Raw genomic sequence first — 27,213 nt, 5'->3', positions numbered from 1 at the left:
GCTGAGATGTTGTACATGGGACCGAACGCCCAACTTCAAAACTGGGAGGCCACGCCATTCCCGACTAGACGGAAGTCCGGGTAGACCTGCCCTGCCACCTTTCCTGTATCACAAGTTATCTCCGGGACATAACTTGAACGTTTTCTTCTTTTCAATTGTTGTTTTGAATTCCTAGTTGTAAACGTTGTTGTCCTCCAACTTTCCAAAGAAAATATACAAAAATACAAAAAAAAAAATCATCATTGCTTTCCTATTCTTTCTTTTGTTCTGATTTTTATTACTTTTCCTCTCATCTTCCTTTTCAGTCCTAATAATGCGGCTTTAAATATGACATGCTTGCGGACTTCACGCCCAGATCACAATGAGCTATTTAAATGCGAATTAATGAACCCAGAACCAGAATACGATGCGGAAGAGGCTTTTAGGGAGATAAACCGAGAGTTGGAATATTTTGAGAATAAACCTAAGCCAAATCTGAATGACACTGAACCGGTAAATTTAGGAACCCCGAAAGAAATCCGGGAGACCAAGATAAGCATTCACACGGACAAGAAAACGAGAGAGGCGATAATTTAACTTCTTCTTGAATTCAAAGACGTGTTTGCTTGGTCATATGATGACATGCCGGGACTAGGTGTTGATCTAGTGGTTCACAAATTGCCGATTCATCCTGATTGTCCTCCAGTTCAACAAAAGCAACGAAAGTTCAAAACTGAGGTCAGTGACAAGATTAAAGAGGAGATCACCAAGCAGCTGAAAACGGGAGTGATCCGGGTAGTCCAATATACAACATGGCTGGCGAATGTGGTTCCAGTACCAAAAAAGGACGGGAAAACTCGAGTATGTGTAGATTACCGAGATTTGAACAGAGCAAGTCCTAAGGATAATTTCCCGCTGCCCAACATCCACATCCTCGTTGATAATTGCGCCAAGCACGAGATACAGTCTTTTGTAGATTGTTATGCCGGGTATCATCAGGTACTGATGGATGAGGAGGACGCAGAAAAAACTGCCTTCACCACGCCTTGGGGCACCTACTGTTACCGGGTCATGCCATTTGGTCTGAAGAATGCTGGGGCTACTTACATGAGGGCCATGACTGCCATTTTCCATGACATGATGCACCAGGAAATAGAGGTGTACGTGGATGATGTGATAGTCAAATCCAGGACGCAGGATAATCACATCCAAGACTTGAGGAAATTCTTCGAGAGGCTAAGGAAGTATGACTTGAAGCTAAATCCAGCCAAATGCGCTTTCGGAGTTCCGTCGGGCAAACTTTTGGGTTTCATCGTAAGCAGGAGAGGTATCGAGCTAGATCCAACTAAGATAAAATCCATCAGAGATTTGCCTCCTCCAAGAACAAAGAAAGACGTGATGAGTCTGTTGGGCAGGTTGAACTACATCAGTCGGTTCATCGCCCAGCTGACAAGCACGTGTGAGCCCATATTCAAGCTGATAAGGAAAGATGCGGCGATCAAATGGACACCTGAGTGTCAAGAAGCCTTCGATAAAGTAAAAGAATACCTTTCGAATCCCCCAGTCTTGGTCCCTCCAGAACCGGGAAGGCCACTTTTCTTGTATCTGACAGTCTTAGAGAACTCTTTCGGCTGTGTCCTCGGGCAACACGACGTAACCGGAAAAAGGAGCAAGCAATCTACTACCTGAGCAAGAAATTCACCGGCTACGAGGCCAAATACACACTGTTGGAAAGGACATGTTGCGCTCTCACATGGGTTGCTCAAAAGCTGAGGCATTATCTCCAAGCCCACACTACGTTCCTCAAAAGCAGGTTGGATCCCTTGAAGTATATATTTCAGAAACCAATGCCTACTGGGAGACTGGCTAAATGGCAAATCTTGCTTACGGAATTCGACATAGTTTATGTCACCCGCACGGCAATGAAAGCCCAGGCGTTAGCAGATCATTTGGCCGAAAACCCGGTCGATGAGAAATACCAGCCGTTGGATACATACTTTCCAGATGAAGAGGTAAACACCGTAGAGTTGACCTCGGAGGAAGCTCATGTATGGAAGATGTTCTTCGACGGAGCCGTAAACGCCAAGGGTGTAGGGATTGGGGCAATTTTAATCTCGCCTTCCGGTCAGCATTATCCCGCCACAGCTAGATTGCGTTTCTTTTGCACAAACAATACAGCTGAGTATGAAGCCTGCATTATGGGCATGCATATTGCAATCGATCAGGATGTCGAAGACTTACTGATTATGGGAGATTCTGACCTGATCATCCGACAAGTCCAAGGTGAATGGGAAACTCGGGATGTCAAACTTATCCCATACCGACAACATGTGGAGGATCTCAGCAAGCGCTTTACCTCAATAGAGTTCAGGTATATTCCGAGGTGTCACAATGAACTGGCAGACGCACTTGCTACTCTGGCTTCTATGCTCCCCTACCCGGGCAACGCCCACGTCGGTCCTTTGGAAATCCAAATCAAGGAAAGACACGGTTACTGCAGTGTAATCGAGGCGGGATCAAATACGCAGCCTTGGTACCATGACATCAAGAGGTTCTTAAAGACGCAAGAATACCCCGAGCACGCTATTGGAGATCAAAAGAGGACCATTAGGCGACATGCAAGTGGTTTCTTTCTGAGCGGTGAATTGTTATATAAGAGAACTCCGGACCTCAATCTCTTAAGATGTGTCGATATCGAGGAAGCGAGAAAGATCATGCACGAAGTACACGCAGGTGTGTGCGGACCTCACATGAACGGGTATGTCTTAGCGAAAAAGATCCTTAGAGCGGGTTATTACTGGATGACCATGGAAAAGGATTGCTTTAGCTTTGTCCGGAAGTGTCATCAGTGTCAGGTGCACGGTAATTTGATTCATGCACCTCCCACGGAACTGCATCCCATGTCTGCGCCTTGGCCATTTGTCGCTTGGGGCATGGACGTCATTGGACCAATTGAACCAAAGGCTTCGAATGGACACAGGTTTATACTGGTTGCCATCGATTATTTCACAAAATGGGTAGAAGCTATCACTCTCAAGTCGGTCACCAAGAAAGCTGTGGTGGATTTTGTACACTCAAATCTTATCTGTCGCTTCGGTATTCCTGCGACTATCATTACAGATAACGCAGTGAACTTGAACAGTCACTTGATGGGAGATGTATGCGAGCAATTCAAGATAACGCACAGAAATTCCACTCCTTATCGGCCGAAGGCCAATGGTGCTGTGGAAGCTGCAAATAAAAACATCAAGAAGATTTTGAGGAAAACAATACAAAGTTCCCGACAGTGGCACGAGCAGTTACCTTTTGCATTATTGGGGTACCGCACTACGGTACGCACATCGGTGGGAGCGACTCCTTATCTTTTGGTTTATGGGACCGAGGCTGTAATACCGGCAGAGGTAGAAATCCCTTCGCTTCGAATCATTGTCGAAGCAGAAATCGAGGACAGCGAGTGGGTTAAGACTCGGTTAGAGCAATTGACGTTGATTGATGAAAAGCGGATGGCTGCAGTTTGTCACGGACAGTTATACCAACGAAGGATGGCTCGTGCTTACAACAAGAAAGTCCGACCCCGGAATTTCGAAGTAGGTCAGCTGGTACTGAGGCGTATTCTGCCGCATCATGAAGAAGCAAAAGGAAAGTTTGCCCCAAATTGGAAAGGCTCATACATCGTAAGGAAAATATTGCCAAGAGGAGCATTGTATTTAGGTGATATCGAAGGAAATGACCCCGACACAGCAGTAAATGCAGATGCAATCAAGAGGTACTACGTCTAAGTCATACTCCAGTGGCCCTGACACGTTTGAAAATGGCGAAGGTTTTATTCCCCACTACTCCCCAAACACTACCCAACCCTCTCCACAAAAAAAAAAAAAAAAACATTCGATTGAGGCCTGAACTACGTTTGACTTGATTCCGAAAGGATACGTAGGCAGCCTCTCCCTGAGGTTCAGTCACACCAACAATAAAATCCCATTCACCCTGACCGGGGCACGTCGAGCAGTTGAGAAGTTAGTATCACTACCTCTCTTTACCAAGCACAAGCCTTCAAATCAATTACCAAATATGGTGGGGAATCAATAAGCGTTACAAACGAAGACCATCACACTCTGAATTGAGAGAGGAAAAATGAGAGAGCCTCGGCGGTGAAAACCTTCGGGCACCACGAGGTGACGGGAGAAGAGAAACCAAAATGAGAGAGCTTGTTTAGTAAAAACTCGCAAAGAGTGCTATCAAGCGATGACAGGAAGAGAAATGAGAGAGGTCAGCCAGCGAAAACTCGCAAAGGGCGCTGTTGACCGAAAAAGAATGGCGCCATCCCAAGAAAGTTTCGGCAGAGTGCCGCCAGTTTGGAATCACAGATCCGTTCTGGTTCAGGAAAACGCAAGCTTTTAGAAGGTCAGACGTCCAGTCCAAAAAGCATGTCATGTCATTTAAAGCCAGCGTTATCTTCCTCAGATAAGTTTTTCTCATCCCGAAAAGGGTATTCCTTTTCTGATTTGTTTTCCCCTTTCTTTGTTTCTTTTCGAATCCCTTTTTGCATTTTAACCCCGAGTTCAGGACACACCGGAAAGGACAGGTGGCAGGTTTGTTTGCACGGAATCCCGTCTCATGAAGGAAAGCGCCTCATCTCGTTGATATGATTACCCAAGCACGATGAATCATGACGTTTGATGGTGTTCCGGAGTAAAGGAAAAGAGCGAAATCTTGAAATCTTCCCCAGCAAGTCCACCTTCGGACAAATCCCCACAGAGTCTCCCCCTGTACAAAACCCCACAGAGTCTCTCTTTTGGTACAATCTCCCACCAAGTATCCCCAGTAAAAAAAAAAAAAAAACCAGCATACCCCAACAAGCTTACCCCAACAAACCCTGGGAAACCCGCTTTGAAACAAAAACCCAGCATACCCCATTGTACAGAATCCGCACAAAGAATCCACTTTGTAAATAGTCCCCCCACATAGCTTCCTCTTGTACAAGTTCCCACAGAACACCTCCAATAAAATCCCCGTTGAGAACCTTCAATCAAAACGGGACAAAAAGAAAAAAAAGAGGCCTTACGACGCAAATCATCACAGAATCTGGAAATACAAGCCTGAGCAGTCTAAAGGTTTCGCCATTCAATTCGAATCAATGGCGGGACTTCGCAACAGAAGTAAAGACACAACGAAGCAATTGGGAACGATCAAGGTCACCAAACCGACCGTCATTTTCGAACTAACAATTGTTCTTTGTCTGAGAAGTTGAAACAGGTGTTAATCCAAGACAACCGTGCAAGAAGCAGGTGTCGCCCAAAGAAGAAGGTACACCGGTACAAGAAACATTTTGGCAATAAGGAATTCACTCAAAAGGTAAGTTCCCGCAAAACTCCCTTTTATCTTCTATTAAAACAAGAAAACTCAAAAATAGATCGTGTAGTATTCTCGAGCTTTATCCCCAGCCAATCAGCATTAGAGTTTTAAACTCTAAACTGAGCTTTTCCATGCAATCAGCATTAGGGTTTTAAACCCTAAACTGAATTTTCCTTTCAGCCAGCATTAGAGTTTTAAACTCTAAACTAAGCTTTTTTCCATGCAATCAGCATTAGGGTTTTAAAACCTTAAACTGAATTTTCCTTTCAGTCAGCATTAGGGTTTTAAACCCTAAACTGAATTTTCCTTTTAGTCAGCGTTAGGGTTTTAAACCCTAAACTGAATTTTCCTTTTAATCAGCATTAGGGTTTTAAACCCTAAACTGAATTTTCCTTTTAGTCAGCATTAGGGTTTTTAAACCCTAAACTGAATTTTCCTTTCAGCCAGCATTAGAGTTTTAAACTCTAAACTGAGCTTTTTCATGCAATCAGCATTAGGGTTTTAAACCCTAAACTGAATTTTCCTTTCAGCCAGCATTAGAGTTTTAAACTCTAAACTGAGCTTTTCCATGCAATCAGCATTAGGGTTTTAAACCCTAAACTGAATTTTCCTTTCAGCCAGCATTAGAGTTTTAAACTCTAAACTGAGCTTTTCCATGCAATCAGCATTAGGGTTTTAAACCCTAAACTGAATTTTCCTTTCAGCCAGCATTAGAGTTTTAAACTCTAAACTGAGCTTTTCCATGCAATCAGCATTAGGGTTTTAAACCCTAAACTGAATTTTCCTTTCAGCCAGCATTAGAGTTTTAAACTCTAAACTGAGCTTTTCCATGCAATCAGCATTAGGGTTTTAAACCCTAAACTGAATTTTCCTTTCAGCCAGCATTAGGGTTTTAAACCCTAAACTGAATTTTCCTTTTAATCAGCATTAGGGTTTTAAACCCTAAACTGAATTTTCCTTTTAATCAGCATTAGGGTTTTAAACCCTAAACTGAATTTTCCTTTCAGCCAGCATTAGAGTTTTAAACTCTAAACTGAGCTTTTCCATGCAATCAGCATTAGGGTTTTAAACCCTAAACTGAATTTTCCTTTCAGCCAGCATTAGAGTTTTAAACTCTAAACTGAGCTTTTCCATGCAATCAGCATTAGGGTTTTAAACCCTAAACTGAATTTTCCTTTCAGCCAGCATTAGAGTTTTAAACTCTAAACTGAGCTTTTTCATGCAATCAGCATTAGGGTTTTAAACCCTAAACTGAATTTTCCTTTCAGCCAGCATTAGAGTTTTAAACTCTAAACTGAGCTTTTTCATGCAATCAGCATTAGGGTTTTAAACCCTAAACTGAATTTTCCTTTCAGCCAGCATTAGAGTTTTAAACTCTAAACTGAGCTTTTTCATGCAATCAGCATTAGGGTTTTAAACCCTAAACTGAATTTTCCTTTCAGCCAGCATTAGAGTTTTAAACTCTAAACTGAGCTTTTTCATGCAATCAGCATTAGGGTTTTAAACCCTAAACTGAATTTTCCTTTCAGCCAGCATTAGAGTTTTAAACTCTAAACTGAGCTTTTTCATGCAATCAGCATTAGGGTTTTAAACCCTAAACTGAATTTTCCTTTCAGCCAGCATTAGAGTTTTAAACTCTAAACTGAGCTTTTTCATGCAATCAGCATTAGGGTTTTAAACCCTAAACTGAATTTTCCTTTCAGCCAGCATTAGAGTTTTAAACTCTAAACTGAGCTTTTTCATGCAATCAGCATTAGGGTTTTAAACCCTAAACTGAATTTTCCTTTCAGCCAGCATTAGAGTTTTAAACTCTAAACTGAGCTTTTTCATGCAATCAGCGTTAGGGTTTTAAACCCTAAACTGAATTTTCCTTTCAGCCAGCATTAGAGTTTTAAACTCTAAACTGAGCTTTTTTCCATGCAATCAGCATTAGGGTTTTAAAACCTTAAACTGAATTTTCCTTTTAGTCAGCATTAGGGTTTTTAAACCCTAAGCTGAACTTTTTCTTCCAGCCAGCATTAGGGTTTTGAACCCTAAACTGAATTCTTCCTTTGTTCGGCATTAGGGTTTTAAACCCCAAACCGAACCTCTCCCCAGCTAGCCGGTGTTAGGGCTCCAACCCTGAACTGAGCATGCATATCCTCTTTCATCAATTTTATGAACTTCCTGGTGAATAATTAACGAAATTTTCCTAGTGAAACTGGGGCAGAAAATTTCGTTCGTTTGTTTGTTTTCTCCCGCAGGTCTGACCTCGAGCCACATGGATCGAAATGACCCACGAGATAAATCCCAGTTCGGAATCAAAGAAGAAAAAGACAAAAGAAGATATCCCGAGATATTAGAGTAAAGGGAAAGCAGATCGACTCCTACATTTGACTAAGGTCCTGAACTCTGCCAGTCACATTTTATTCGGTATCCCGGAGATTAAACCAGTCGCCGCAACTCGCAAGCATCAAGATTCAGATCAGAGTCTACAAGCAGAATCAGCTAAGACCCAAGATCAAGTCGTAAAAGAATCATAGATAGGAATCTTGTAACTAGCAGTTGACATACGTATAAGTAGTTAGTTCAGTTTCTAATTTTCGTTTGGTTGTAATAAGGCGGTCAGTGACGTAGCAGTGACAACAGCAGCAGCAGTAGCAGCAAGCATTGCAATCCCATGGTAGTCCCAGCTACCAAAACTTCCCGAACTACATTGACCTGATTCCTGTTTAGCCCAGGATATGTAGGAAATCTTTGAAGCAAGATTCGGTCAGATCTTTTAAAAACATGCTTCGTACGGAGTAGTCCATAGGCAAAAATCGCTCACGCACGCTCACTTTGTCTTTGCACGAAAACTCTTCGTGTTTCCGAACAAAGAGGGGCAGCTGTGAGCACGTGATTTTTGTTTCGCGAGACAATCGCTCCAAAAGAAATAAAAAAAATAACAACAATTGATCCCGTTGTACAATTTTGAGATTTTTACATGGCACTTCGTTAATTGTTTATGACTTTAGCCCATTTTTTTTACTTTATTAAAACAAAATACAAAAAATGTACGTGTCATGCATGATCTGAACTGTAACATGATTGTTAAATAGAAAGCATGAACGGGCATCTTTGCCTTTGATTTTGTTCTGTTTAATTTTTACCTGTTTTGAGTCATTTTAATGTGTGTGCAAATAATTGTGTTAGGTGTTTATTTTTATTTTGATTTTACTAGTTTTGTATTTTTTATAATAAAAGAAAAAAAAAAGAAAGGAAAAGACCCCTTCCGGACTTGGGCCAATTTGTTAAATTGGCCCAACAAATTCAGCCCAAAACCTAGGCCTGCCCGGTCCAGTCCAGATGATGCCCAGAGAGAGTCCAAACGACGTCGTATGGATACAGTTTGATCTGGGCCGTTGATCTCAGATTGATCAACGGCCAAGATCACATTTCCTATACCCACGAACAGAACCCGACCCGTTTCCACCCGGACCGACCCAAACCCCTTCAGGTTGAAACGACACCGTTACCCATCAGCATAAAAATCCTGGCCCTTCATCGCAGCTCATCCAACGGCCAAGAATCGACCCCTCACTAACTATATAAGCCTAAGCCTTTACCCTGCCCCCCTATCCTAACCCCCAGGCCTTAGTCGTCCCCTCCACAGACCTCAGTCCTCCAAACCCTAGCCGCCCCTGTATACTTTCGCCATTAAAGCCGGCGGCATGGATGCCGGTGACCTTCCCCTAAACACCATAGAACCCCCATGCCATCCTGAACCTAAATCTACCAACCACACACTTCGAATCACCCCCCAGGTCCTCGAATCTTCATTTGAAGATTCGAGTCAAAACTCGATCTACACCAACCAACCTCAGCTTCATACCAGACACTCCCCAGACCCCCCTCGTGACCAAACCATACTTGGTTTGGTCCGAATCTGATCAGGGAAGCCTGAATCCCAGATCTAAGTTTGAAAGTTTTGTGTCCTTCATCACTGGCCCATGCCAGTCTGAGCCAAAGAGATTAAGGTCTAATGGACCTTAATCGAAGTGTTTCTCATCTGAGAAACACTTTGATTAAAGTCCGTTCAGCCTTAAGAGAGGTCTGTCCAAATCCGAGTTCAAATTTTTAACTTTGCAAGCTTTAAGGTGAGTTTGTTTGCTTTCCTTTATTTGTTTTAGTCCGTGTGTTTTGTTTTAAATATCTGGTCATGTTTTGTTTCAATTTGTGTCTTTAAATTTTACCACCTTCTGATTGACCACTTTGCCTGAACCACTGTGTTTTGTTTGAACTCCTCCTATTCTGATAAGACATGTGTATTGGTTGTATCCCAAATTTGTACTGACTTACTGATTCCTCAAAGTATAACCCGACTTAATCAGTATAAGTCGAGTCATGTGTCCCATGCTTTTAAATGTCTGATTTGGCTACGTTTGTGTATGTTAATGCTAATATAGTCGAGTCGACATGTGTCGTCAATTAGTTTCAACGGTCTGAACAAAGTTAAATCGATTTGCTTCTATTGAACATTTGCCTGAATCAATTAAGAGCCAGTTTAGTTCACTTATAGTTGTTGGATTGTTTGTGCTTAGATTCTGAATTGGAAGGCATGTGCACTCGTGCACAGCATGTGCATTGGTGCATCTCATGTGCTTTGTGCACAGCCTGTGGCCTGCATAAAGGTCCTTTGTTTAATTTTAAAAATGGTTTGACAGCATATGCTGTCAGATACATTCTACTGCCCATGCTTGCTTTAGTTAATAAATAGGAAAGGAAAGCCTGCCAGGGAATATTGATGGGGTTAATACTTAATTAGCTAAGTGGAACTGAAAAGGGGCAGCACATGGGAGGGGTATTTGATTAATCCAACAGGCTGATAAAGGGCTGAGGTTTAGGCTTATAAAAGAGGGACAGAATTAGGAGACAAAAAAAAAGAGGGAAACATCTGACAGACTGGGGGAGAGAAGAGAAGAGAAGGGAAAGAAAATACACACTCTAGACCTTAAGAGCTGATAGAAAAGAAACACACACACACTGTGAAGATAGAAAGAAAAGAGAGAGTTGACAGGAATAGAAAGAGAGCAAGAAAGAGAGAAAACAGATTAAGAAATCAGAAACTTGGTCTTGTTTGTCTGAAGTTCATTTATTGTCAATACGTTAGGCAGTTTCTTTCTTCTAAATTTCAATCGAGATTATTGTTAGTGTTCTGCTGCATTTGGTATATTCTGGAATTGGACTGTCTGGAGTATCACACTGTGTGCTGTTTCATCGGGTTGTTTCTCCTTCAACTCTAGTTCCATCTCGCAATAGAATCCTTTCTGTTGTGCTGATTGCTGCTGCTCTCTTGCTCACTATTGTTGCTGCATTTTTGTCCTGCTGCTACTGTTAATTCTGCCCTTTGCTGCTGCTGATTCCCATCTTCTTCTTCTTCTCCTTTGCACTTTCAGCATTTTCAGGTACACATTTCAAGTCTCATATTGATGTAATTGAAACAGTTTGAAAGCATGAAATGAAAAAGGTTGAAGAAGTTCAAGCATTTGCTGTAATATTCATAGTATATTAACAGGCCTTGTGGAAATTGATTTAGCTTATGTCTCAATAGTTCAAAAGAGTATACTGATAGCCGACTGAGTTTCACCCCTTTGTATTTGAGCTCGACAATTGTCTGTTAGTATAAGTATGCATATTTCGACTTTACACAATACTGTTTTCTGTTTCATTTAGTTTTTTTTAGTAAGACTAGTCCATATAAGTTTGGTTAAGTTCAATACAAGAAATGCTCAGACTAAACGTTGTATTTCGCTAGCTCGTATATGATTCCTTGTCAAATTAAAGCATTTTACTTCGCCAGTTATCCTTTAACCTAGTTCAAATAAGTTCAGTTAAGTTCAAATCAAGAAATTTTCGGATTAAGTATTGCATTTCATCTATCTCATATGTAATCTTCTATTCGACCAAATCATTTTCGTAAAAGGCATGACGTCTTTTTTACTTTAAAAGTAATCAATCAAAATCGACAGGAGTTTGGTTTAAGCTGAAGTATATACTTCAATTAGCACACACACTTTCCTTTCTTCTATCTCTGGAAATAAAAATAATAGAAATGTAGTCATTGTAGGATACCCTTCTAAAAAATAATAAGACGAGCCTCGCCAAATAAAAAAAACCAATTGCGGGGCCCTCAACAACTAATGATAATTATTTAGAATTCAAGATAGGCCATTTAATAAATTTCATGGCCTTCTACAAAGATAATAACGCGTTAGACTCTGTTGGCGCGGCTTAATTAAATCACATTCTTAAATTCGGGTGCACATTGATGTGACCCAAATCCAAATCTCAACGAAGTCCAAATGTGTCGACAATCACGGGTGCATTGATTGTGACGTGGTTCGAGATGCATTTTCACGACGTTGCAATTCTGTAAAATAAATGATAATAATAAAAGCGGTTAAAACTTAATAAAAGCACATAAGTCACAACATGTATTTAAATCAGATATTTAGCCATTATAACAATTTAAGCGACCGTGCTAGAACCACGGGATTCGAGGGTGCCTAACACCTTCCCTCGGGTCAACAGAATTCCTTACTTAGAATTTTTGGTTCGCAGACTTCATTTGGAAAAGTCGAAAATATCCTCGATTTGGGATTCAAGATAAACCGGTGACTTGGGACACCAAAAGCCAAACCTTTCCCAAGTGGCGACTCTGAATTAAATAAATAATCCATTTCGAACATTGTCACTTAAATTGGAAAAACTCCACCCGCGCATTTTAACCCTTCGGGGCGGGCGCGCAAAAAGGAGGTGTGACACCCACCAGTATAATGCGGGAATACTTTTAAGTTCTAGTCGCCCACCAGTATAATGCGGGAATACATTTAGCTCTAGATTTTGGAATCAGTGGCCCCGCCTGAAGACGGAAGGTTACAACCCAAGCAGGAAACAATAAAATCCCCAGCGCCAAGAGGCAGAAGGCTGCCAAAGCAAGCGCACATTCAAAAGGAAGAAGGAACGCGTCTCAGAAGAAGCAGTTCGGAAACATTATAGCATGCTCAACGTAACAATTTTGATGAAAAGCCATACCGCCGAAGAAACAATTGAAAGGCTTGAAGAAGAGGGTATGTTCCCAACGAGTCAAGCGAAGTGATGAAAACTGGCATTCAGAAAAGGCGAAGGACCAGCATCATCTCCAAAGTTCACAAAATAAAGGCATCAGAGGAAAGCATTAGCCGACAAGAAAGCAAGGCAACAAGAACAAGTTGAAGATAGAAGAGATCTCACACTCTAGCTTAACTTCTTGTTTTTCCTTTCAAGAACAATGTAACAAGGAGATCAGTGAGCAGTAGCATCCTACAGCAGCATGCAACAGCGCACAACAGCAGCAAGCACTACAGTCACACGGTAGTCCCAGCTACCAAAATTTCCCGAACTACATTGACCTGATTCCTGTTCAGCCCAGGATATGTAGGAAACCTCTGAAGCAAAGGTTCGGTCAAATCTTTTTCAAAAAATGCTTCACACGGAGTACTTAGATGAGCAAAAATCACCCGCTTTATCTTTGCGCGAAAACCCTTCGTGTCTTCGGGCAAAGAGGGGCAGCTGTAAGCACGTGATTTTTGCTTCACAGACAATCGCTCCAAAAGAAAAGAAAAATAGTGACAAATGACTTCACTATACAATTGTTCGAGTTTTCCGTGACATGTGTTGTTAGTCGTGTGTGGGTCTGTCCATTTCGCATTTAATCATTAATCAAACAAAATACAAAAAATATGTGTCATTAAAAGAAATTTCAAAGATATATATATGTGCATCGTTTCGTTCTGGGTTGTGATTTAAATTACTTAAACAAGTTAATTTGGTGTGATAATTATGTTAAAATGCTACATTGTTGTTTGTTTTAATTCCATTTGTTTTATTACCTATTTGTTTTTAAAAAAAAATAATAAAATAAATAAAAAATAATAAAACAAAAAGAAAAGAGTTGAAAATCGGTTTGGGCCCAAAAGAAATGAAACAAAGTAGGCCCAAACAGGCACTCAAATCCAGTCCAAATCCGGCCTGCCCAAGCACCAATTCAAACGATGCCGTTTCAGGCAGGTCGATCTAAGCCGTCTAAGCCTCTTGATCCAACGGTCCACATGCTCACCCGTGACCCGACCCAATAACCGATCTAACCCAACCCCTCACTTAAACCAAACGACCCCGTTTGACTATCAAACGACCCCGTCTTATTTCTCACCATCAGATCCAAGCCGTTGAGATCATCTGATCCGACGGCTCAGATCCAAACCCATAGACCATATATAAACCTTCCCTTACATCCCACGCCCCCTATACCAACACCCCATCCCTTCGTCCCCAAGCTCAAACCCGGACCTCCCATTAGAAACCCTAGCCGCCCCCGTCTCCCTCGCCATTAAAGCCGGCGGCATGGACGCCGGTGGCCACCTCCTGAACACCCTAGGACCACCTCACTGTCCTAAACATGGATCTGCTATCCATTTGCCTCGAATCACCTTCCTTCGTCTCGAATCTTCATTTGAAGATTTGAGTCGAACCCGGACCTATACCAAACTACCCCATCTTCATACCAGACACTCCCCTGACCCTCCTCGTGACCAAACCAAATTTGGTTTGGTCCGAATCTACACACAACTCATAAAAAATCAGATCTGAAGATCCAAAACCTAGAACACTAATAGCCTTGGAATCCGGCCGGTCTTAACAAGGGTTTGAGGTTTAATGGATCTTAACCAAGGTATTCTCATGTGAGAACACCCTGGTTAAAATTTGTTCGGCCTCAAATGGTCAAAACTAAGTCGGATTTGGGACAGTTTGGTTTAAACTTTTTCAGTAAGTTTTCTTCCTCTTTGTTTTAGTTTTGATTGAGTTGTTAGCATGCTTTGTTGTGCATGTTTGTTATTGTGTGATGTTTTCTTAATTTCTTCCATCTCTGTCAAAGGCCTTTTATTGGGTCAATTGTTTTCTGTTTGTGTTCTGAATGTACCCCATGATAAACATGATCGTCAATTAGATTAGTCGTCAAATGAGTTAATTCATATAGGCCCCCAGTAATTGAACAAAAGTTGTCTGATGCCCTTTAGGTACCTGAACGTATTGTTTATATGAGCGACTGATTATTACCTATTATAATTAGTATAGTCGACCTGATAAATGTCGTCGATTAATTTCCTACGACTGAATGTTCAAATATTCTAATATGTACAACCTCACTTGACTGAATGGACCTGCATTATGATTTGAGTGTTGGACATTATCTATGAGTGCTAGTTTGTAACTACATTGTAAAAAATCAATTAAAAGGATCAGGCTAGGGCAGTTCTGAAATGGAACTTTCAGAAGTTCAAAAATGCCCTGATACTGCAATGGGCAGGGCAGTAATAATCAAGGGCTAACAAGGGTATTCTGGGGTTTGAAAAGGACAGAAAAGATTAGTTTAAATGAACTGACAAGTAGGGTACTAATTTAGGATTAAACTAATGCTCAATGGGGAACAAGACACAAGGGTATGGGGTTTAAAATGAATAATAAAATGAGCCCATAACTCTTGATTAAACAAAACCAGGCGTGGAGAACAAAGGGCTGGCACCAAAAGATGCTTAGGCATAGGCTTAAAGGAGTATGGGCAGTCTGCAAATTGGCAGGGGAGGCAGCTTAACTGCACTGGGTCATTTGGCTTATAAATAGGCCATTTGAGAACTTAAAAATTGGGGGAATTTTTAGTCTTGAGGCTGAAAACTTTTAGTCTGAAGAGAGGTCTACTGAGTTTAAAGAAAACTGAAAACATAAGGTAGTTTCCAGTAAACATTGTAACCAAACACTGTCTGAAAGTGGTATAAGAGTTCATATTGGTCAAGCTGCCTTGGCCAAGTTCTGTTTGTTTGCATTGACTGAGCTGTTTGTGTTTGTTGAACTGTTGGTGTTGCTGCATCGAATACTCTGTTACTGCTGTTGTTTCCTTACTCTTTCCTGGGATTGCTGGTTTGGTACTCGACTATCTGCTAGTTCTTTTGTTCTGGGAAATATTGCTGGTTGTCTGTGGGCTGTGGAAAACATTTGATTGTTGGTTTGTTGCTGTGCTGTTGCTGTGTATCTGTTGTTGCTGTGTTTACTGCATACTGCCCAGCTGATCATTCCTTTCTTCTTTGTCCTCTATACCAGGTACACAATTACACTACCAATGTAACTCGAAAGTTTGAGCAATGAGTATAAAAGAGAAGATCTGCAGATGTTGTTTATATACATGTACTGTTGTGTTGAATGTCATGTAGTGTCTAATAGCTCACATTTTTGGATACTGAAGGTAGCTTACAAGCCTAGTTGATGTCAATGTAGGGGATCGAATGATAGTTGTATATGTATGCTGTTAGATAAAAGTATTCTCAATGAATTAGGTTGCATCTCAGATTTAGTTTACTTTGCAGTATATGCTGTAACGTATGCCAAGCATGAAAACTGTACATCATGGGTTAAGTTCTTCCTTTTCTGATTAATGGTCTCATATAACTAGTAAACCACCTGTTAAGACAAAGAACATAAAACTTGTAATATCAACCCCATGAAGGTCGAGTTCAGGTCAAAACAGGCCAAGCAGGCCTGCTTCGAGCAAGCAGTGGCCCAGGTTTGGCCCATCACGCATGGGTTGGATTTGGGCCCGTGATTATTTATTCGACTGACTGTGCACGCAGCTTCGTTCCTGATTTTTTTTAAGCATTTCCGAATTCCGTTACAAATAACTTGCAAGCATGTAATTGATTAGGACTATCTACTGTTTTCAATAGATAGAGACAAACACGACAAGAAACGTAGTTGCTATAGGATACCCTTTTAAAATAAGAACGAGATGAGCCTCGACGAAAATAAACAAAACGCGCAGATGCGGGGCCCTTGTTAAATGTATATTATCGAAGCATTTAGTTTCAACGGCGGGTTGTTTAGCAAATCTCACAACCCTCCTAAAATAACAATACGTTAGACTCTTTAGGACGCGCCTTAATAAATCTTACCTTCTTAAACCCGGGTGCACATTTATGTGACCCAAATCCAATTCTCAACGGAGTCGAAATGTGTTTCTAACCACGGGTACATTGATTGTGGCGTGGTTCGAGGTGCGTGTCCATGACGTTGCAAATTCATTTTTAAAATAAGAATGAGATGAGCCTCACCAAATAAAATACAAATTACGGGGCCCTCAGTAAATATTTGTTTTTAAAAATTGTTTAGATTTCAGGATGGACTGTTTTAGTAAAATTCCACGGTCCTACCCAAAATAAATACGCTAGTCGCTTTAGGCGCGCCTTTAATAATTTAATTTCCTTAAACTCGGGTGCACATTGATGTGACCCAAATCCAAATCTCAACGGAGTCAAAGTATGTCGACGACCACGGGTACATTGATTGTAACGCGGTTCGAGATACATTTTCACAACGTTGCAATTCTTGATAAACACAGTAAATGATAAAAGTGGTTAAAAGTTAAATTTTGCACATAAATTCACACTTGTACAAAATCAGATAATCAAGCCGAATATAACAGTTGAGCGACCGTGCTAGAACCACGGAACTCGGGAATGCCTAACACCTTCTCCCGGGTTAACAGAATTCCTTATCCGGATTTCTGGTATGCAGACTTTAATATAGAGTCATTATTTTCCTCGATTCGGGATTAAAATTGGTGACTTGGGACACCCTAAATCTCCCAAGTGGCGACTCTGAAATAATTAAACAAATCCCGTTTCGATTGTCCTTTAATTGGAAAAAACTCCCTTGCGCCCTCTCGGGTGCGGAAAAGGGAGGTGTGACACCTTACCTTTAAATTTGGCGTCGAGTCTCGACCAATGTAAACCTTCCTATTTGGGAAGTCAATGATAATTTCTAGTTCTTCAGCATTTGACCTCGTGGCTTTTGATGCCTTCGGTTCAATGATTGCTTCCGAAAATATTTGTATAATTGTCCAAGGTTATTAATGAACCTTCTTTCCTCGTGTCTATTCCATCCCGCAGCTATCTCTTCTTTTTCAGTTGTTAGGTGTGGTGACTTTGTAAGCAATCTCGTGGGTGTTTTACCGATGTTCTTCCTAATCTTCATTCTTCTCCTGTGAAATTTTACAATTTAGCAAGGTAATTCCTTGCCTGTTCGGGTAGAGCCAGATCTTTTCCAGCCCGTGAATAAAATCTCATATCTCTTTGCTCGGACCTGTTTTTTAGATTTTTGCATTTAGATTCGAATCACCCAAGAATCACATCCACTTGATCTCCGGACCTATTTTAACTTTCAATTGAATGAACGTGTCTTCCTCTATTCGAAGCTTTGTATTATATCGAATGTAAATTTTACTCCTCAGTTCCGGGAAGGTCCGACATTATTCTTCTGACTCCTTCAATCATATCCGGAATCATCTCGGTTTGGTTTTCGAACCTATTTTTGGGCACTTATTACTGTCGATTCGACTTACAGTGTCTTCTTCTATTTAAATTTCGGTGCTGCAACGGTTATGCATATCATTCTCGCAGGATAGATAGAAATTCCCAGAGGTGTTCTATCCGCTCGTTCTATTCCTTGATCTGTTTCTGTAAGGTTAGAACTAAATTTTGCAAATTAAAATTATCTGGTATATCTGAACCTCCTGTTTCGGAACTATTTTGTACAGATCCATTATAATTCGCTCTGGTACAGATAGTTGCAGTACCAATATATCGATGTACATTCTCTATTTTTCTCTGCTTGTTACTTACATATCATTATCATGGCTATTCTTCCCTTTTTATTTTGCATGTACGCCATCTCCAACTTAGTTGCCCTCAACTGTGTTGATTGGTAAATTTCGGCCATGATGAAGGTTTAAACTGAAAACAAGCGAATATTAACAAAAATTATTACTATCTTTGGATGAATAGCAAATTTGCTTGAGTTCCCGGTAACCGAACCAAACTGTTTAACCCAAAAAATAGTTTTCAAGGTCAAAACAATAATTTAATATATGATGGGCCACAAGCAACCGATTCAATCCGAAAGATATAAAATTTTGTTAATACAACGTGATAGAGAAGTGGGAAATAAATTCAATGACAGATAATATAATAAAAATAAAGCAGAGAAGAAAGAATTCTTATTGAATGATCCTTGATAGGATAATGAGCCGAACAGAGTTTGAAGGGCCGAATTATGGCTAACTTGGGAGCAAGATGCTATGAATTACAATGTATAGAATTGTAGAGAAGAAAATTAGATTCCCCTGATGGTAGTAAAAGTATGTCTATTTATAGGGCTAAATCTATGTAACTAGTCTCCTTGAATTATGGGTCCATTATGAGCATTTACTCAATCTATCCATTACTTTTGGAAGACTTGTAACAGCTGTGTAAATGCTGGAATTCCGTAATTGATGAGTTAATTCCATAATTGATGAGTTAATTCCATAATTAATGAGTCAATCACGCGCCTGTTGAGTCAATCACGTGCCTGTTGAGTCAATCCCGTGCCTATTGAGTCAATCTCATGCTTGTTGAGTCAATCTTGTAATTGATTGTCTTGTTCTGACCGTTACAATCATTTATTGCATTTATTAATACTCCCTCCGTTCCAATTTATGTAAACATGTTTGACTGAGCACGGAGTTTAAGAAAAAAATAAAGACTTTTGGAATTTGTAGTCCGAAACAAGTCCAAATGGGGCCCAGAGTATTTGTGTGGTTATAAAAGCTTCTCATTAAGGGTAAAGTTGTAACTTTAAGCTAAATTGTTACCAAATTTAGAAAAGGTTCATTCTTTTTGGAACGGACCAAAAAGGAAATAGGTTCACATAAACTGGAACAGAGGGAGTAATTGATTTGTAACTGATGGTAAATCCCATATAATCCGGGATTAATTATTCCTTACTCATTTGTAATTATGAGATATTCTCCCGCGCCTGATCTGGGCTATTTCATGATGATAAGTTTTGGGGCTAACATGCACGGTATGAGTATGTTCGGTCCCGGGGGTGTTTCACATATCATCTTTACATGTCATTCTTCACTTTTCTTCAAACTTTACTGACATGTGTCGCCATTTAATAGACCCACAAGGCGAGTCTAATTTTTACTAATGCACTCTCCTCAATCCACCTTCCTTAAAATTCCATGTTTCCTATACTCCTCCCCCCTCCCCATGTGGACTCTATTTTCTTCAAGAATTTAATTATTCTTTTCAAAATTCATACAAATCCAAAGGATCTAATGTGCTACTTTATTTTTTCAATATGAAAAAAAGTACTTTATTTTTTTAAAAAGAAAGTATCATTTCTGTAACATGAAAATAAATTACTCATTTTGTTGAATAAAAGAAAATATTTTTCTAAATCATGAAAAAATACTCAATTTCTTGAAATAATAGAAAATACTTTTTCTGCATCATGAAAAGAAAGTACTCATTTTGTTAAAATAAAAGAAAATATTTTTTCTACATGAGGAAAGGAAGATACTTAGTTTGTTGAAATGAAAGAAAATATTTTTTCTACATCATGAAAAGAAAGTACTCGTTCTGTTGATTTGAAAGAAAATAATTTTTTCTACATCATGGAAAAAAAGTACTCGTTTTTTTTAAATGAAAGAAAATACTTTTACATACTATATCATAAAAAGAATATACTCATTTTGTTGAAATAAAAATTAATCTATCTACAACATGAAAAGCAGAAGCGGATCCAAGATTTAGGCAGGATGGGTGCACTATTAAGAATAAGAGAATCTAGAATATAATTTTACGTGTTCAACCTTTAGTTCTTGCGATTGCGTACCCAATGTGCTTTTGGAATTATGAGTTTAATTTTTTTTAAATAGTAATTTTCTTACATCTATATCTATTTTTTATGTTAAAAATATTGAGATCAGTTGAACCCATTGACTATATGCTACATCATACATCGCTACTAGTTTTAATATACATATTTTGTTTAATCATATAAGATTTTACAGTGACAAAAGAAGAATAGGAATTTCAATATGTGAAAATTTTGAAAGAATAAATCAAATAAAAAAAGAAAAAGAAAAAGTACTTAATTAATACGCAAAAAATAACACCAGACACGCCCATCTCACGTGGGCGTCTACTTCTAAAAAAAAAGTCAAAACAACAAGATTGACATAAGAGTTGAACTTACAACCTCACCTAGAGAAGTACACTCAATAACCATCACATCATATAATACTTTTAACATGGGTGCACACACATATATTTAAATATTTTTGAAACAATATAACATTACTATACACGATTTAGGGCGGGGAGCATGGGTTCATTGTTGAAACGAAAGAAACTACTTTTCCTACATCATGAAAAGAAAGTACTCTTAATAATAGTTCTATTTAGGGTGGGTGGTGGCGAGGTTGGGGTGGGTAGGGTTGGGTGGGGAGGGGGTTAGGGTTGGGGTAGGGGTAGGTTGGTGGGGCTGGAGAATATGGTGGAGAATGTTGAAAAATATTTTGGAAAATATTTTTCGTTCCTTTAATTAGAGGAAAATGAGTTTTTGAGGAATATATTTCCAAAATATTTAAACCAATTAAATATAAAAGAAATAAAAAATATTTTCTTCCCTACCAAACATACACTTTGTGTGAGTAAATTTTACTGAACCGAAGGCTGACGCCAGAGGTGCAAATGTGCAATTATTAGAATTAGGGTTAGGAAAATCATTTTACAGAGTGATTTTCCCATCTAACCAATGTTCGTATATTCTTCTTTTGGTCAAAATAAGAGGCTTTCGTCCATTTTAGAAGAAATTATGAAAACCTAAAAGATATAGAGCAAAGTACAAAAATGGAATATTTGTGACATGTAAGGACAAGTTAGAAAGTCAGATGACGCTAACTTACGAGAGGGTGTCAACTACCACTGTTATTATAGCTTTGGGTTTTGGGGGAATAAATAATAAATTTCAAAGAAAATGACTAAAAAGTCATGTTTGCACAAAAGAGAGAGAGGGAGAAAAAAGAACTAGCATTAACAATAGTCTTCTTATATTATTGAAGTCACCAAGATAGTTGTCACGTCCTTAGTTGTTAACTAACTACACGTGCGACACTTGACAATTTGCTCACGATCTTGCACAACTTGCTCATGTTCTTGCTATGCCAAGTCATCCTTACTACCTTCAAGATCGCTAAGAGAATGGAAGAAAGAACACAAGAGAATTGTTCAAGGAAGCTTTGTATTAGAGAGAACTTGAATTGTTTGCTTGGTGAATTACAAATCAGTGGCCCCCTTTATATATTAGTCTCATAGGGGCTAGTGTGTAAATATTAATTATTATACAAGTCCTTGATATTTACAAGATAAGGGCTTTCTCTAGAATTCTCTACAAGCCTAGAAGATTCCAAGGACTTTCTTAGCAAATCTATAAGGATCTAGGTTATTCCTAAGGAAATGTCCATACCTCCCTAGAATCTTCTCACAAATGCTAGCCTTCTTTTTATGTAAGCTTCCACATGACATTAATATATGCTAAATAGCGCCTATGTGGCATGATAACATGGCGGGTCATCACACTCTCCCCCACCCAATATTGCGACGATCGCGGTGCAATGCTGCTGCATAAACTCTCGGATCTTATCTTTGAATTGCCACAAGTCTTCATATCGTACCCACGTGGCCTCCTCGGTGATTGCCCTTTCCAATGGACGAGGAACATAGCGGTGGCTTTTTGCCCTTGTTTTCGCTTGACCTGGTAATCTATGCCTCAATCTCCCGATCATGCGAGGCGGTGATGGTCATTGGCGCTCGACTTGATTGGCCTCTACTCGGATCATCCTTATCTTCATGATATGGCTTAAGCATGCTGGCATGGAAGACATGATAGATCTTAAGATACGATGGCATGTCAAGCTTGTATGAGATCTTGCCTGCCTTGGCGACGATTTTAAATGGCCCCTCGTACTTGCGAATCAGATTCTGATGCATGCCCCATAGTGCCTTGAACTGTCTTGGGTTAAACTTCACCATGACCATGTCCCCAACTCTATAGTCCGTGGGATGCCATTTACGGTCCATAAATTTCTTCATCTTCTTAACTGCCTTATTCAAGTAGGACTTAGCAGTGTCAAGCTGCTCCTCCCATCTTTTGGCCATATGATAAGCCCCCAAACTCTTTCCCCCAAACGCGGCTGGTAAGGAATGTGGAGTTTGTGGTTGTTAGCTTGTGGCTAGCTCAAATGGTGTCCGTCCTGTGGACTCACTCCGCTGCAAGTTATAAGAGAATTGGGCGATGTTTAGGAGCCTTGCCCAATCTTTCTGATGCGCGCTTACATAATGCCTCAAGTAGCATTCTAGTAAGGCATTGACTCGTTCTATTTGTCCATCCGTCTGTGGGTGGAAACTAGTAGAAAAGTACAGCTCTGTACCAAGTATATCAAACAACTCTCTCCAAACGTTTTCAGTAAAGTGGGGATCTCGATCACTGATTATATGCCTTGGTAAGCCCCAATACCTTACCACGTTCTTAAAGAATAGCTTGGCGGCTTCCTTGGTTGTATAACCTAGTGAGGCGAGCATAAAGGTGGCATATTTGGAAAATCTCTCCACGACCACCATAATAGTACCATAACCGTCGGACCTTGGTAGGCAAGTGATAAAGTCCATAATCATGCTCTCCCATGGACGCTCTGCAACTGGTAGTGGCTCCAAAAGTCCTCTGGGCTATTGTTGCTCAACCTTGTCCTGCTGACATACAAGACAAGTCTGCACATAACATTCTATATCATCTCGCATGCATGGCCAATAGTAGACTGACTCAACCAAGGACCTCGTGCGATGTTGGGCTGGATGACCAGCCCATATTGTATCATGACTCTCCCTTATGATCCGCCGTCTAATGTCTCCAAACTTAGGCACGTAGACCCGCCAACCCGTGGTAAGCAATATGCCATCTTCTACCCAAAAACGTCTCGTCTTGCCCTGGTTGGCCAACTCGATAAGTTGTTTGGCTCCTGGATCATGTTGCATGCCTTCTTTTATAGCCTCAAAAATATCCCATCTCATTGAAGTAATTTGCAGCAAGCTCGGCTTTCCGTCTCAAGGCATCGGCTATAACGTTACCTTTGCCCGGCTTATACTCCAGTGCATAATCAAACTTGGCCAAGAAATCCTGCCACCTAGCCTGCTTTGGTGTGAGCTTCTTCTGTGTATGAAAGTAGCTAGTAGACACATTATCAGTCTTGACCATGAACCTCGACCCGAGCAGATAATGTCTCCATGTACGAAGGCAATGCACAATGGCAGTCATTTCCTTCTCTTGTAGCGTGTAACGCCGCTCCGTCTCATATAACTTGCCGCTCTCAAATGCTATGGGATGCTTATCCTTCATCACGACACCCCCAATGGCAAAGTCTGAGGTATCTGTGTGCACCTCAAATGTCTTGGCAAAGTCAGGTAATGCCAAGATTGGCTCCTCTGTTACAGCTGCCTAAGGCATTCAAACGCCTTTTGACAATGCTTCGTCCAAACCCATGGCTTGTTCTTCTTTAGCAACTCAGACAATGGTGCGACCTTTGCTGAGTATCCACTAATGAACCGACGATAGTAGCTAACAAGGCCAAGGAAAGATCTTAACTCAGTTACCTTTATGGGTGCCTCCCACTCCTGGATAGCATGTACCTTTGCCTCGTCCATGTGTAGCTCGCCATTGCTAATGACATGGCCCAAGAAGTGCACCTTTGATTGTGCAAACTCGCACTTCTCTCTCTTTATGTATAGTTCGTTCTCCCGCAAGACTTGAAAAACCTTCCTTAAGTGCTCCATGTGTTCCTCCAAGGTGTTGTTGTAGATGACTATCTTATCTAGGTAGACTACCACGAACTGATCAAGGTAGGGATGAAAAATCTTGTTCATAAGGGTGCAAAATGTGGCCGATGCATTGGTTAAACCGAAGGGCATCACCAACCACTCAAAGGCTCCATATCTCGTCACACATGCTGTCTTTGGCTCATCCCCTTCCGCAATGCGAACCTGGTAGTAGCCTTTTCGAAGATCCACCTTAGTAAAGTACTTGGCTTGCCTAAGTCTATCGAACAAATCAGCAATGAGCGAGATTGGGTACTTATTCTTCACTGTAACCTTATTAAGTGCTCGGTAGTCTATGCACAAGCGCAACGATCCATCCTTCTTCTTCTGGAACAATACTGGTGCGCCGAAAGGTGACTTTGATGGGTGATTGTGACCAGCATCCAACAACTCTTTCAATTGTTTCTTGAGCTCCTCCACCTCGGGCGGTGCCATATGATATGGGGCAAATACGGGTGGCTTAGCCCCTGGCTCTAACTCAATCTTGTGATCCACCTCTCGCCTAGGCGGCAAGTGCTTAGGTAACTCCTTGGGCATGACATTTTTGTTCTCCTCAAGCAACTTCTCTATGCAAGGCGACATTGTCTCTTGAAAATTCTTGTCTTCCTCTAGACTTGCAATGGTTGCCACAAACGTCGGCTCCCCTTTCTTGATCCCCTTGACAACATGCATAGCTGAGAGTTGTGCTTGGGTCTGTCCGTGTGGCATAGTCACTGTAGGTACCATGCAAGCTCCTTCTCGCTCCATAACCAAGAGACGTTGGAGGTAGGGGTCGATTAAAGTATGACAATGTCTAAAGAACTCTTGCCCCAGTATGATGCCAAAGATATCCATAGCGGTTACGATAAAGTTTGTCATACCTTTCCAAGTTCCCAATTTGACACCAACTCCATTAGCTACCCCACAAGCATTTTGTACTTCGACATTCACGGTCTTGATGCGAGAGTTGGTTGGAGCAAGCTTCAATTCTAGTCTCTTTGCGGCAGCCTCAGTTACGAAATTATGAGTTGCTCCAGTATCCACCATTGCACGAGCGTGATTGTTATTGATGGTGAGATCCACATACTGATTGCCATTATCGGTAGGTTGGATAGCTTGCTTTGTGACAACACCACATAATCCGATCATACCCAACTGTGTGGTTCCCGAACTCTCTCCTTGCGGTTGCTCCTTCTGTTCACGGACCATGACATTGAGGCTCTTGAGGTCGGGACAATTCCTGAAGCCGTATGGCCCTCCACATATGTAGCATCCCTTCTTCTCGGTCTGTGCCTTCTTCTCGGCATAACCCTAATGACTACTCGAATTTTTGGGATCTTGAGTCTTGGAGTATTGTTGTTGTATCTCCTTACCTTTGCCACGATCTCCCACACCTTTGACATTGTTAAACTTTGACTCCTTTCCATTGCCTTTGTCGTGCTTGTCATGCCTGAAATCCATCAATGATTCGGCCTCCATTATGTCTTGGTCTATATCAGTGACTTGTCGGCGTTGCAACTCTTGCTTAGCCCAATTTTGCAACCCATCCATTAAGTGGAACAACAAGTCATCATTGTTCAGGTTGGGGATTTGAAACGTAAGGGTAGTGAACTCCTTGACATAGTTACATATGCTTCCTGTTTGCTTCAATTCCCTAAGCTAGCGCCTTGCCTCATACAAGACATTGTTTGGAAATAAATGTTGCTTGAACTCCACTTTGAGCTCCCATGTGCTAATAGTACATAGACCTTTATCCACGTCGGCCATCTTCTTTCTCCATCATAGCATGGCAGTCTCTGAGAGGTACAATACCGCAGTGTTGATCTTGGACTCGTCGTCCCTCACTTTTCCATGCCTGAAGTAGTTCTCCAAGTGCCAAAGGAAGTTTTTCACTTTTTGTGCATCACGAACACCTTTGAACACCGGGGGTTTGGGAGCCTCAATCTTGGCCTCCCTCATCACCACAACATTTCTGGTTGCCTCGGTCACGCCAGCATTGGCATACTCATCGAGTGACTATATCTTTGCCTTCATAGCATTGATAGTACTCAAAGCCTCCATGAGTCTGCACTCTAAGGCAGTGATGGTTTACCTTAGTTCCATCTCGGTATGTGCACGTCCCTCCAAGTCATTTCGGATACTCTCGATCTCTTCAAGAGTGTGCCCCTCAAGAACGTTAAGGGTGCCTTCCACCTTACCCAAGCGTTGGCCAAAGAATTCCACGGCGTACATCCCCGCATTCATCTTCATCACCCACTCTTTACCGAGCGAGACGTCCTCTAGAAGGACCTTCACTTCATCCTCTCTCGCCTCAGTGGCAGATGGTTCTTGGGATGTACGCCCTTCGTTTGACACAACCTCAGGTGGCACCTCCTGGCTCCTGTTGGTGGCACTTCTCTTTTTGCTACGACCACTCTTGCCAGCAACATCCTGGATGATGTTGGCTTGGGTGTTGGCAGCGTTAATTTCTCCGTCGTTCGTCATTCCTTTAGTTGAAACCTGGCTCTGATACCACGTTGTCATGTCCTTAGTTGTTAACTAAGTACACGTGCGGCATTTGACAACTCGCTCACGATCTTGCACAACTTGCTCACGTTCTTGCTATGCCAAGTCAGCCTTACTACCTTCAAGATCGCTAAGAGAATGGAAGAAAGAACACAAGAGAATTGTTCAAGGAGGCTTTGTATTAGAGAGAACTTGAATTGTTTGCTTGTTGAATTACAAATGAGTGGCCCCTTTTATATACTAGTCTCCTAGGGGCTAGTGTGTAAATATTAATTATTATACAAGTCCTTGATATTTACAAGATAAGAGCTTTTTCTAGAATTCTCTACAAGCCTAGAAGATTCCAAGGACTTTCTTAGCAAATCCATAAGGATCTAGGTTCTTCCTGAGGAAATGTCCATACCTCTCTGGAATCTTCTCACAAATGCTAGCCTTTTTCTTATGTAAGCTTCCACATGACATTAATACATGCCAAATGACGCCTATGTGGCATGGTGACATGGCGGGTCATCACATAGTGCTCCATAAAATATTTTTTCTTGACTTTTTATTAAAAAAAATCTAGTATATTTCTTATGTTATTTTTTTCCTT

General features: G+C 40.8%; 1 protein-coding gene across 1 annotated transcript; it reads right to left on the bottom strand.

Annotated features, from left to right (window-relative positions):
- Positions 1–22,031: 22,031 nt before the first annotated feature.
- On the bottom strand, positions 22,032–22,427 carry LOC142162660 (uncharacterized). The gene has a single exon (XM_075219135.1). The coding sequence runs from the start codon at positions 22,425–22,427 to the stop codon at positions 22,032–22,034; it is 396 nt and encodes a 131-aa protein (XP_075075236.1).
- Positions 22,428–27,213: the final 4,786 nt, after the last annotated feature.

This window comes from Nicotiana tabacum, chromosome 1 (assembly GCF_000715075.1).
Source record: "Nicotiana tabacum cultivar K326 chromosome 1, ASM71507v2, whole genome shotgun sequence".
Classification (NCBI taxonomy): domain Eukaryota; kingdom Viridiplantae; phylum Streptophyta; class Magnoliopsida; order Solanales; family Solanaceae; genus Nicotiana; species Nicotiana tabacum.
The sequence above is the reverse complement of the archived record's forward strand: the minus strand, read 5'-3'. Positions and strand labels throughout refer to the sequence as shown.